This window comes from Manacus candei, unplaced genomic scaffold (genome assembly GCF_025592945.1).
Source record: "Manacus candei isolate 608988 ecotype Guabito, Panama unplaced genomic scaffold, ASM2559294v1 h1tg000081l, whole genome shotgun sequence".
NCBI classification, from domain to species: Eukaryota; Metazoa; Chordata; class Aves; order Passeriformes; family Pipridae; genus Manacus; species Manacus candei.
This window is the reverse complement of record NW_026138129.1, coordinates 721698-735596: the sequence shown is the minus strand read 5'-3', so window position 1 is coordinate 735596 and position 13899 is coordinate 721698. Positions and strand designations below refer to the sequence as shown.

General features: G+C 37.5%; 1 protein-coding gene across 3 annotated transcripts in view; it reads left to right on the top strand.

Annotated features, from left to right (window-relative positions):
* SMOC2 (SPARC related modular calcium binding 2) overlaps positions 1 to 13899 on the top strand; it is a 136612-nt gene that overhangs the window by 32264 nt on the left and 90449 nt on the right. For all 3 annotated transcript variants that reach the window (XM_051811164.1, XM_051811165.1, XM_051811166.1), the window contains one exon: positions 10881 to 11052. In XM_051811164.1, the coding sequence (XP_051667124.1) occupies positions 10881 to 11052 (172 nt within the window). The remainder of the gene's footprint in view (positions 1 to 10880; positions 11053 to 13899) is intronic.

The window sequence follows — 13899 nt, the reverse complement described above, 5'->3', positions numbered from 1 at the left end:
GGACTTAGATTTTTAACTTTCTAAAACATGTGAATCCAAAAGAATTATTTAAAGGTGTAGCCAGTTTCTATGGGTTGTTTTGATAAAGGGAAAATGCCACAGAGTATTTGGAGTTGTTTGCATCAGCAGTCTGTGGTACTTTGGCACCTCTTCCTGTCAGACGGCTTCACAGCACAGCATACTTGCCTACCTGTGAACCTGAGTCCTAGCCAGTGATAATAAACCTATGACAGATGTGTCAGTCAGCTAATAACGCTGCTCTGAATACATTGTGGGTGGAGCTGTGGTGTAGACTGCAGTAGTGATGGACCTCAGGGAACTTTAATTAACAGAGAGACCTGGCCCTCAGGTGCTGTAAGAGGTGACTAGGGATACAAGCCTAGTGGATGACATCCAGCAGGTCAAGTGACAGACCGTGCAATGACAGAAGGATAACTTTGTCCAGGTATCAAAAGCAATCTGTTCTAGGTCTGATACGGGACAGATTTTTTATGTCCCCAAGCCTACATCTTAAAGAGAAGAAGGCCTCTCCAGTACTAAATATGGGCACACCGAATTCGCATAAAACTTTTGCTCTCCTGTTTTCTGAACAGTTAAACAGTGAGTTACATTTGCCAAGGTGTCTGAAAAATACCCTTGTTTGTCTATTCCAAGCCATATTTGTGGCTGAATATATTTGCACTGACATTTGTCATACTTATCCAGACTGTTTTTTAATGTGGTCAAGCACTGTCCACAGAGAGCATCAGTAGACTGTGGTGGGCAGCTTGTAATTCTCCTTAGGTTGCTGGCCAGACTCTCCCTACAAAGAGGGGTGGGTAATGACAATTGCCCTCAATCCGGTCACCTGATGTTCTTTTTCCTCAGGCAACAACACAAAGGGAGATAAAAATGCATCTGCTGTGGAATATATTCTTCTTCCTCTCTGTGAAGCAGTAGACAGGGAGAAAAGATTAAACTTTTTGTAAAATAGCTTCATAATTTCTTTTCTTCCTCCCATGTCAGTGAAACTTGGGCTGGGTAATCTTTTAGGACATATTTAAAAGCCAGCTGGTGTGGAAGGCAAAGAACAGCAAGGAACATGTGTTCTGCTACAAAGAAAGAAGAGGCCACTTAAAATGTGACACAGAACTTGGAAAAATTCTGTTTTATTCTTGTAAATTGTCTGGTTTGGATCATGGTTTGTTGACCCCTTCTATCCACTACTAGATAAACACAGAATTTTTTTCAGATTCAAGGGTTTTTTGTTTTGAAAAAGTCCTCATAATAATTAGAATTAAATGGCTTCCTAATGGTTTTTTTTCCTCGGAAAACAATGGTTTAAATTAAAGGAAAATTGTTTTTGCTCAACATACAAACAAACATACAAGAGTTCCATAAAACCCCAAATTTGGGAGGAAATAGAACTGCCAGTGGTTTGAGAAAACCACTTACCAGTTCTTCTGTCCCTATGGAAAGTGTTTTTTTCTCATTAGTCTAGCTTGTTAAACCCTTATATATTCCAAATATGTACTATTTAACTTTTTGCTTTTAGCATGATTCCTCTTTTTAAAGATGACAGTATTTAAAGCTAGCAACATGTTGTTTTAAGATCAACAGTTTCACAAGAGCAAAATCTGCCTCCCAGACTCAGCTGCCTGCCTTCCTTCCCAAATACTTTGTTCTGAAGGAGCTGATGGCGGTGATAAATGTAAGAGAGTTAGAGCTCTGTAGTTATTGTCAGCAAGTTAGCTTTATGGCTTGGGGATTAGACCTTTGATGTCTTATCGAGTTTCTGCACTGCGTGAATCAGTTGCTTACTTGATTTAAATTCTAAAAAGAAATACTCTGTTGTGATATTGTCTCATACTGTGTCTTCGTCATTTGAGATGCCCTCTCTGTTCTTTAGTTCCCTAGGAAGAGAAGGCAGCAAGCCATATGGAGGGTGGCCAGTTGCTTGCCAATCGTGATAGGCATTAAATAGTTGCACAGAAACTCAGCCTGTTTAGCTGAACCTTTCTGTCCCCCACAAAGGGAGATTGTACCCTAGAAGTCTGCAACACAACATCCAGTACTGTTTAACTTTAGCTTTTGAGGGGGTTCCCCTGTTCCTTTAATAAACTATTTCCTTTTCACTGAGGTAAGTGGTTCTTATGAAGTTTTCTTTTTGACATCCCCCAGTGCAGCTGGACTGGTGTGGAGAGCTGGTAGCTGCTTCAGCAGGTGGTGGTGGGAGATCAGAGGTGAGCTGGAAAGGAGGTCCCCCTTTCATGATTCCAGGGATAGGAATTTTACCCTGGAGATGACTGTTTCAGACCATCTAGAAGCTCATATTCAGGGTTTTGCATGTCCTATGTGCTGGTTGAGGAGGTTTCTGGCCTTTGTTGCAGAGGTTCAACCTAATGCTTCTTGTTTTGAGTTATAGATCATTGCCTTTAGTTTTACTGTTTTAAGCTACCTCAGACACTTTAAAGGGTGTGTGCTGATATCCTTTAATCCTAAAATAAACCTCTCAAATATAGAAATGTTGATCTGATTTAGATTTTATTTGCATTTTAAAATAGTTTTTCAACATTTTGGAAGCCAAAGTATTTTTCAAATAAGCAGTCTTTGAACTACGTTAAAAAGTAAATATGTCTTTTTTCCCAAATTGTAGCTGAGGTTATAAAAGACACCAACCAGACAGATTAACTGTGTTTAAGGAAACTAGCTAACAAGATGGTTGTGCTAGTCCACTTGTATTCTGAAAGATGGGTCAGTACTTATGAAAAGCTTAAGTAAACTAGAGGATAATTCAATACATAGACAATGCATCCCACTGTTTCTCTGTTTATTTTCTCCCTGTGTGACTTCTGGCAACTGAGAAGAAACACTATAAATGACAGCAACCCGCCAAAGAAAAGATTATGAATAACAATACCACAAGAATGAAGGGCATAAAGTTACCAGTGACTTGGGAAAAATGCAGAACACTGGACTCATGACACACTTAGCAACTAGTGGACTGCAGTACATGTAGAGCAGAATACCTTCAGATTAGAAACCCTTTCAATTTGAGTTTCAATTTAAATTTATGCAAGTTTGTCTTGTTTCTGGTAACCAAAATGTGTATATCTGTAGGTGTTTGACTCTGCTGAACCACTGTACTTTGCTGGTAATACTCCAAAACCAAGAGAAGTAATGTCACTGGACACTGACAAAATAAAATGGCTGAGATCTGTCTAGTTAGCAGTGGTGCACACCTTTTTACTTTCAGCTCTGTACTAAGACTGTCATGTTTTCCATCCCAATCTACACTTCAATTTTCAGGCAATGCATACCCTTAGTTTAGATACCGTTTGACTTTTTTGATGTTGTAAAATGAAAGAAGCCAGCTTTTTATGTTAACCTGGAGTTCAAAATCATTATAATAAATATCACATGAAGATTTTTTTTTTTAATCCCTGAAAAATCAGATAAACTGTTCTTTTGAAAGAAAAAAAAAAAGCAGTCTATTTGCCCTGTGGTGCACTTTTATTACTCCTAAATATCTACAGTATTAAATATGTTGGCTGTTTGCTTCTACTGTGACTACAGTAGGCTCTGTTTGCAAAAATAAGCGATTTCATGAAATATGGAGGAGCCCTCATCTTCGAGGGGAATGAATGTAGTCAGATAAAGGGTGTTTTAGTGTCACTGATGGTCTTTGTCATGTTTTGAAAATTAAGACTATTACCTTATTTTTAGTTATATGGGGTCAATGCCAACAAGTTGTTCATACATTTTTTCCAGTGCTCAGACATTGCAGCTTCTGGCATGACTCATTTCAAGTGAGTGCTTTGTGCTTGCAAAGACTATATTGTAGAAGCAGTCAAATGAATCAGTGAAAGGTTCTTCTGAAAGGGTAATTCACCAGGGCTGAGTGCTACTAAATAGGACCCAAACTACTTCTATTGCTGTTTGTGTATTTACCTCAGTAGAGATGGAACCAGATCCTAGAATTGAGCTACTCAAGGGAATAGCCCTTCAAGAGATACGATGCACTAACTTTAAGTTTTTTTTTAAGACAAAAGGAGAGAAAAAAACAGTAGATTTTGACTGCTTGTTCTTGTAGCATTTTCTGGCATTCACATGTAATAAATTGATGTCCATCTTTTTGTTAGAGCAAGAAAGAACATGTGTCACAGTTTGCTTCGATCTTAGCTCAGTCCTTCCTAGTTTACATGGCTGAACAACTTAGAAGTTTTGCCTTTTTTAGTAATTTGTGAAGCAGCAGTAAAAAGAAATGATGGATGTGCTGGCATTCATTCTCCTCCATCCCTCCATCAATACAGCAAAGTAGAGGTCACTTAAAAAAACACCTGTTAAAGCAATAAACATTTAAAAAATAACATGCCAAAGCAAAACATATCAATCAAAGCACAACTCTGTTTAATAATTTTCTGTGCTGGTCATAACAAGAGGAGACTGTAGTTTTGGCACTGAGGCTCCAAAAGCTCTGCGGCACTCTAGGGCACTAAGTAAAGCACAACACTGTTCTAATTGATAGGTAGGTAACTAGAAGCTGACTGAGTACTGATCCATTAGTGATTAAAAAAAATAAAAAACACCACTACATCAGGAACAACAAACTCAAACCCCATCTTCCCACTTAGTGAAACTGCATACTCTAGTTGTTGATTTCAACCATCCTTGCTAAAGTTTATAGGGAAAGAGGTCTGATATTGTAAGTTACACATGAAAAGTTACATGAAATATAATGAGGCAAAGGTGATGGTGGTGGATGTCTGTTCAAAGGTTTAACAGGGTCCTTTTCAATAAAACAGTGTCTCAGAAGGTACTTAAGGAAGCTTAACCTTAATGGTGATGTCTTGTATGTCTGTAAAAAGAAGGAAGTCCCAATTTGAAGTAGGCAGGTCTGAGTTTGTCACGAAACAGTCATGAAGGACTGTTTTGCTTCAGTGGGACAGCACAAGATGAACTAATCTGTTAAAGATAGGTTAAATACAGCGGTTATACAGAGTTGTCATTTTGAAGGTATCTGCTGGTACCATTGTAAATAACAAGGATAAGGAGAACTTAGGTTTTCCATACCATTCAGTGCTAGGGCTGAATGCTTTCCCATGGCATTGGGAATGAGAGTGGAGTTTGTTCTGTAAATGTACTTTGAAATCAGAATATGCTGAGTTTGAAGGGACTCATCAGGACCACCTTCTACTTCATTCCTAGGGAGAAGAGTGATGAAATAACTATTGAAAAAATTAGTGGTGTTTTAATGAAGCAGACTAACCAAGACAAGATTAGCTGATTTGGGTGCTCTCTAAGGCAGACTATAACTTGTGGATATTTAAACATCATTGCCTTTGTTTGAAATACACATGGGAATATGACTTTGCATATTAGAGCCTACATGTGTGGATATATATATACACAGTGGTATGTGTATATATATATATATATATACATGTATATATATATATATGTACACACATACATATGTATTATTATTGTCTAACTCATTTTCCCATTGTAGATAAGCCTGGAGGGAACAAAATATTCCTAGCTTGGAGGTTTCCACATCTGCCTTTCAAGCCTCTCTCAGACAGAAACAGCATGGCTACATAAATCGTTATAAATCAGCACATTTTTCAACAACAAAAAGCTCTTAGCACAGAGCCACTTCAGAACACACTGCTCCATAGTTTGTTCGCAGACCTCCCATGCCAGCAGCAGGGAAGTCAGACTGTTGTATTCAACAGCTCACAGTAACCAGATGCAGAATAAAGAAATTGCCTTTCAAAGCTATAGTCTTCACTAGGCTTTTCAGAGCCAAACAGTGATGTCTAACATCCATCTTTTCTCTTCTGCTTATTTTTCAGGCCTTTTTGGCCTTCAGCACTCCAAGATGAAGTGTTAGTCTCCTGTTTTGCAAGCAGTCTTGAATTTCATTTTATGTTCTGAAACAGTAGTTTTAACTTCATCAGAGAGACACTCTCCATATATAAGGGGTCCACAAAAAGTAACAAATTAAAAAGCTGTTGTCACTGTGCTTAAATACCTAGCGTCAGTAGAGGGTATATAGGTTAAGGAAAATTGAAGGAGTCTATGAATTGAAGAAAGGTTGAAAACCTCTGAAGAACTGTCCAAATCCATGAACCTTAAGGTCCGTCTTCTTCCTAGTGTACAGACTTCAAACTGGTCCCACAGAAGAGGATGGAGTTTCTATCCACAGACAGAAAAAACAGTTTCTTGGTCTTTAGCTTTAGTAAGAGAACTTAGATTAGGGCAAAATAAAATAGGTTTAGCATAGTTATGAGTTATGCTTTGTGTGCAGCCTGTTTGTATTAAGGATATCCCTAAAGAACTGCAAGAATTAGAGACAAGCTGGCGTGAATTAAAAAAAAAATAATATTAAAAAAAAAGAAGTTGGGGAACATTGCCCTGCCTTGCTCAGATTAATCAGACAGTAGCCTCTGACCAAAGACAATCCACAGCTGTGCATTATATTGTGAAATGTAGAATAGAACACTACTACTTTAAAGGCTTTGAGCCAGATTCAATAACTAAGCTCTACCCCCTCAGCCTAAGTGCATCTGTCATCAGCTTTTCTTCCAATGCAGAGAGACATCAATGCTCCCCATGACCAGACTGTAAGACTGGTCTTGACTCTTCTTTGTTTGACTGGTGGTTTAGCCTGTAGATGTATCCAGTTTTTGGCTCTCTAACCAAGCACCTTTTTTCTTTCAGTACACTCTGATCTGCTTAGGTGGAAGAAGAGTTTCTCTGCGCTACACAGTGTGGGTTCACAGAGTTGTACATTTCCAATGCACAAATGTGCATATGTCTCAGGTTTATCTGAAGACCTTTTCTGTCCTAGCAATGATGTAGCTGCAGGTTGTAGACCAGAGAGAATGGCTCTGAATCCCTGCATAAAAGCGGATAGTGTAAGGTAAAGAGAAGATAAATGTTATGCCATAGCAGTGAATAAACTTATATATGCATATTATCTTGGTAAATAGTTTAATATCACAGTAAGAAAATGATCGAACATCTACTCTTGAGGTACTGGAAAAACTTACTCATTGACTGCAACACGTTGCTTGTGGTTGAAGAAATAAGCTGTCCACAGCCCAGATGTGGGACCAGTGACAAAAACAAAGCTGAAGGATAAACCAAGCAGAAGACAGAGCAAAAATGGAGCATAAATGTTTTCCTCCACTTTAAGCAAGGTTTCAGGTATCCACTGCTTCATATTCTGAACTTCAGTAACAGAGGGATGAAAGATCACTGGGACCATTGGTGATACAGGGAGGCACGTTTCAACCAGTATTGAGTCTTTGGGGAGTGAGACACTGAAGGAAAATACTGAGATTCCATGATGCCTGACACATATGAAAGTAAATAATATTTCATCAATGCTTATTCCTGTCAAGTGGGTACACATATCTAATTATTTTGGTTTTATTAATGAGGTAAACTAAATAATCAAAAATTTTTCTGATATGGTCCCATTTTCATTCTTCTCAGAAATACTACATAAGAATATAAAGCACTGCCAAGTAGAGAATCGGAAACCCTTTGGAAGTTGTGTATTGTCAAGTATAGTGCTTTGGAAAGGCTAAAATGAATGTTATTAAAATGTAAAGCAGACGATAAGTTAAAGCAACTAGAGTTAAGGAGTCATTCCTGTTGATCTGTGGTCTAATTTGTAGTTGAAACCAATCTTTTGAAATTGGACTAGGCTGGTTTCTGTGTTATTAGAGCAAAAACACACCTCTGTTAAAGTGGTTTGCTTTTTAATAGGATTTAACCATAATTGTCCAGTTTGTACTTCTAGTTCAAAATAGTTCCACCTTGGTCAGCTATTGTTGGCTTAATTTCAGTTGCTACCAGCATTCAACAGAAATGCTTCTTTAAGCTTGTCTTTCAGTGAATCACATGTTTGTACCATAACAGATTTATTTGTTAAATGAATTCAAAGACAGAATTAGGTGAGCCAGTATTAAAGGTGAGTCACTTTCTGGTCTGTACTGAACCATCTTTCTCTCTAAACTGTCCTGTTTTGATCTAAGGGAATATTTTCACTGGAAACTACAGCTTTAAGATGTGCGTCAGTGTGAACCTAGTTTTCGTGTCACTGACTCTGCTTGTTCCTGTTTAAACAAATAGCAAATCTCATGAGAAATTTCATAGCCCTTACTTGTTTCAGCATTAGTTTTGGTGTATTTGTTGATTCCTTTGGTTATGTGAGCAAGCAATACTGATTTGCACTTTTATCATCTTATACTACTGTAGTAAAGATGATAAGAAGTAATTTCCAAGTGTCAATCACGTACTTTCTATCTGTTTCTTTTTCTAAGTACATTTGCTAGTCTCTCTTGCATGTTAGCGTTCCTCACAGTTGCTTGCCTTTTTGTCCTTCCTGCTCTTAAATCCCGCAGTTACATTAGGTTGATGGAAATTGTTTAAATGTATAACCCAAATTCTCCAGTGAGGTTTGGCTAACCAGCAAGTTATTCAAGTGGTTTTGTCTCCCGAGTATGTCTTCATCTTCTGCTTTTCCAGGTTGCTTGAATATCCTTGAACCCATAATTTGCCCTAATCTCCTCTAAGGCTTTGAAATAATAAAATACTTAAATAAAACTCTTTGGATAAATGCCCTTTAAAATAAAGCTTTATCTGTGAACTATCATGCTCTCAAGGGAGTGGACTTTGTTCCTCAGATGATTAAGGGGATTTTCTGTCCAGTGTGTTACTGTGGTTTGTCCACCATGATCAGACATATCCATCTTAACTTCTGCAGCAGCTCAAAACAGTACAGATGAGGAAACTCTGGGAGAAAAATGCTACAGAGACTAGGCTGTTGTGGTATGTGATTTTTTTCCTGCCGCCTGTGTTTGGTTCTCCGGTCTACTACATGATTTTCTGTGGGTCACAAAGCCTTTCTGTGCTTTTGAAAAATAATTCTCTGCTCAACAGGGATGCTGCTGAGGATAAATTAAGGGTGGCAAAGTGCCTAGCCGCTACAGAGGGGTAGTCGTATACATACAGAAAGGCTCTACTCAGATCCTGACTTCATAAAACAGAAAGAGGGAGATCACTTGACTTGCCATCACCAAATCCACTGAGGAAATCCAAGGCAAAGCAGAGGACTGGATCCAATTTTTCTGCCAGGGGCCCCATGTGGTCCTTTTTTCATTGAAAAGTCCTTTTTGTAGTCCTAACTAGGCCTAAACCTGGAGTCCTCCAGATGCCTCCCAGGCAAGAATGAGAGGCTTGGAGGATCTCACCAGGGCTCCCACACTGCAGCTCATAAGGGCACCCACGCAGGCCCTGGAGACCAACATGATTTGTAGGTTGTTGAGAGTCATGGGTGCCTGTCTTTACTGTTGCTCATTTTGTGGGTAAAGGAAGATGACTTTAGTTTTTCTCCCTTCCCATGCTGCTCAGCTAATTATTAATTTCTGTCAGCAAGAAGGATCTGCAAAATAACACCAAAATATGGGGAGAAGGAGCATCTATCCTTCACTTCTGGAACTCTGTAGCTAAATTCCGTGAAGAAAGATTTGGGGGTTGTGTGTAATTTGTGAGTAATTTACTTCTGAAGCTAATTATTCTTTAAAATGAAAAATTGCTCAAAAACATTGGGAAAAGGAAGCTTCCTTTTTTATCTTAGTGCACCACTAAAATATAAAAATTCTGGTAAAAATCCAGAATTACTATTATTTTAAGGGGATACCTTTGAGATAATCTCTCCATTTGGGGCATGCTCTCCAGAAAGACATCTGTATTTTTTCATGTTAAGTGATAGGAAATGCAAATAGACCATGGCTTAAGTATGAAGAGTATGGAGATTTATAACTCTCATTATACATTTTTTGTGTGTAATAAAATTCAGGAAAACTATACATAGCAATTTTTTTTACTATTTTTTTAGCCCAGTTACTGCTCTTTGTCCTCTTTTTTTTTTCTTGAAATTTTCCACCTACTTGTCTTAGTTTCTTATCTGAAGTTCAAAATTTTCTGTGTCTGAGGTTTATGATGATGAAGTAGCACCAATGAAAACAGTGCTTCAGCTGGATGAAGACCTTTTCTTGGGCACCTTTTAAGGCTCAGGAAAATGATTGCCTCCTGGTAGCTATATGTCATACTTGTTCAGAAAAAGCAAAAGGATAGAGAAATTCATCTGAAGACTTGCTTGAGTTCACCTTCTTCCTAATCCCTGCTTTTCAAGAGCTCAGAAGATAAAGTACTATCTTTGCTTTTGTCTGCCTTTGTGTTTGGCTGGCACATAATGGCATCAGAACCAATTAGTTCTTCTGGCAGCATGTTTCAGGGTGAGGAGCTCCTGCTTTTCACGGAGCCAAGGATGATACCAAACTCACAAGCCTTGTCTGCAGTCTTGGGGGTGGAGAAATGAACAGTTAGGCTGGGTTCAATGTGGCTTTGAGGCAGAACTAAAAAGAGGAGCATTGAAATTCACAATGAGAATATTTATGTTAAATCTTATTTGAGTCTTAGAACAGACTTTTCAGGTTTTTATTGTAGAATAGTTAATACATATCTAATAAAGTAGACAAGTTTCCATTGCTGTCTCATTTTTGTTGTGAAGAATGTTTCTGCCATAACCATTTTTGTTGTTTTTATTTTGAGCTTAATACTGGTTGAAGGAGATTCAGAGACTTCCTAATTGTGATACTGCATTTCATGTATGTTATGGAAATGTTGCAGTAACTGCCATTTCAAAGCAGCAGCTGAACAACCTCAGATATAATGAATCAGCTAGTATTTGAATAGACTAAAAAGGCAGAGCTTTCTTTTCAGTTTTGGGTAATATTTGTGTCTTCCCTGGGGAAGGAAATCACAGAACAATTTTCACATGGGAATAGCATTCCTACAGCATTAATTTTTTATTTTTCTAGTTTTTGAGAGTGGACCAAGATAAAGACAGAGAATGCAGCCTGGACTGTGCAGGTTCCCCTCAGAAATCACTCTGTGCATCTGATGGAAGAACTTTTCTGTCCCGGTGTGAATTTCAACGAGCAAAATGCAAAGATCCTCAGCTGGAAATAGCCTACCGAGGCAATTGCAAAGGTGAGGAAATCAAAGTTTCTCTTGATCATAATGAAAAATGATAGATGCTAAAATTGTTTTTTGGAAATATCTGTGTATTGAAGACTAGGAGTGTTGGACTTGAAGATTTTTCTAAAACAAGTAGGTTGAAATCCACCCTGTTATTTCTATAACACTACGCTATGTAAAGATAAATTAATCTTGAGTCTTCATCAAAATTATGACGCCCACACCCATTTATACTATAGTTAGTTACTATTAAGGAAACTGCATGGTTAGGTCCTTGTTCTAAAGGACCATATTACTTGCAAGCTCAGAGAAACTCTTAAGATTGTTATCTTGCAAGGTTTCGGCACTTTGGTATTTTGAGTTAGAGATAGTCAAATTAAGTCTTGCATTTCCAAACTACAGTCCTTTAGAGGGGGGTGGTGGTGAGGGGGTTTCAATTAAAAGAAGGAGAAAAAAAAACTGTGTAATGCATAGAGCTCTCACAGGCTATTCCTGCATTCCTATCATCCATTCTTTTACTTCTGATCTCTGTTTAGAGAAACTGTATGACACGCAAACCTACAAAATATCCGTTGTCAAATCATTTCACTTTTAGAGTAGCGTGGTGCTAGAGAATGCATTTCCTTACTGAAGTGTAAGGTGATTCCCACCACAATGATCTTCTTTCTAAAATGTAATAATAGCAGTGATCATAAAGATTTACTTTCCCTTTCTCTCTGTCTAAAGAGAGGGGCAGGGTGTGGACGTGGGGGCTGGGGGGAGGAAAACCCCAGAGACCACACCAATTCAACCTGTAGGAGGCAATTTTCCACATCATCTCTCTCCATTAGCTCCAGAAAACCTATGAAGCATCAAGACTGCTTCAAAGAGACATTCTGTCTCATCTTCTGCCTAGATGAAATAGTATCCTCATTCTTCAGCCCTTTCATAGTAAACCATTGTATTACCTGATGGATCTATTTACTTTGGTGAACAAGGATAACATAATGAAGCTACTTGAGCCAAAGCTTTTATTACACTCATGAATGACAGAGAGAATTATTGTGCACTTTGTATTTGTTCGTTTTATATATTAGAGCATTATACATCTTTATGGAAATTAGTTTTGAGAGTTTTTCTTTATTTTTTTTATACCATATTGAAAATATCATCTGCAAGAATTTTTTTTCATAAAGATGTGAATTACTCTACTAAATGTGTCCTCAGTGGTGCAGTCAAATTTTTCCGCAGTCAGTAACTGCAATTTGGAGAACTGCTCTTTTACTGTTTATTATTAATGAATAGAGTGCCAGTACAATTGTAGAACTTGAATAAGACACCATAGGCAGTGCATTGTTAATAGCAAATACTCATTGTGTTCTCCTCAATCAAATATTTTTAATCTTACAATTAAATTAATACAAACATCACCCTAATGTTTAAATATTTTTCCTTTGCATGGTAATAGACACATATTTGCCAATAATATACTTGGTCAATATCAGCAAGAGACTGGTTTTCTTTTAATTCTACATTTTCATGGTATTTCTTATTCAGTCAAAGCAGTCTTAAATTTCGAAGTGACCAATATCTTTATTCCTACCCATGGCTGCAATCATCAGAAGTATTTCAAGCTGTAAAAACAAGTTTTAGAGAAGAGAAAGATGATTTGTTGGCCAAGCTGCAGTTTCAGTTTTAGCATTACTAGAGCTACTTCTGATAGTCTCATCAAACATTCTGAAAGAGCTAAATCCTCAGATTAAGACCTCTTTTGAGACAGTTACATTTGAGTGGTGAAATTTGTTGATGCAGGTGATGCTTGATGAAAAAGCAGAGGGCTGTTTTAGTAGAGCTAACCAAAAAGTGATGATTTCATTTCAGAACAACTTTCAAGGTTTCAGAATTTGCTTTCATTCCATGTTGGAATGGAAGCAGATCCTGCTGGAAGTGTTCATCTGTCCCCCTAAAAAAACAGACACCCACCCTAAGTCCCCAATAAAGCCTTGGTTTTGAAGCAGATTTTGAGGTTACTAGTGCAGGAAAAAGGGAGAGAAACACACATTTGCATGAGTAAGTTCTGAAGGGAGAAAAGAGATTATTCCTGGTATAGGTCTCATAACTTTAAATCGGTGTCTGATATTCATCCGATATTGTTCAGAAAAGGCAGAAAAGGCAGTCTTAAATCTGTATCTGTCTCCTCCTTTCTTCTTTTGAGGTAAAAATCATTATTAAGCTCACAAAAATCTTCTCTGAAAATTAAATATTTCCAGGTTCCATTTTAATTAGTTGAAAATATGGTGTCTAGCTCTTTGTTTAGTTCAGTCTATTCAAAAGAAATCTAAAGACCTTGACAGTTTATGTTGACAACCTTTTGGAATAATTTTGAGTCCATCATTTCTTGTTTATATATACAGAACTGTGGTTTGTTTTTATATCCATAAGGAAGTTTGAACAGACTGATGTCTGCTTTCTCTGTTTCTTTTTTCCCTAGAAAATCAAATTTAGATTGACTCTTTCTCCTCTTTCTCACCTGTTCTCAACATTTTTCTCATCTGTTTGGTTTTGATTACTTAAACACCAAAATCACAAAGGGATAGTTTGCTTTATATGTGCTTGCTTTCCTCTCTAATTCAAGTTTCTTTCACAGTAAGAGTACTCAGCCCAGGTAATTCTTCAGCATTGCAAAGGAAACAATTTTAACATCCTAGATCTTAAAAGATCACAATAAACTGGTAGCATTTAAACCATTTTTCCCCTTGCACTTCTGTTTTAGTTCCTGATGTCTATAGCAGAGATCAAAACAGTTTAAACAAACCTGAAAATGAATGAACTGTGAAACCTTCCACTCAGTTCTGAAAAACTCACCTTTGACAAAAAAAA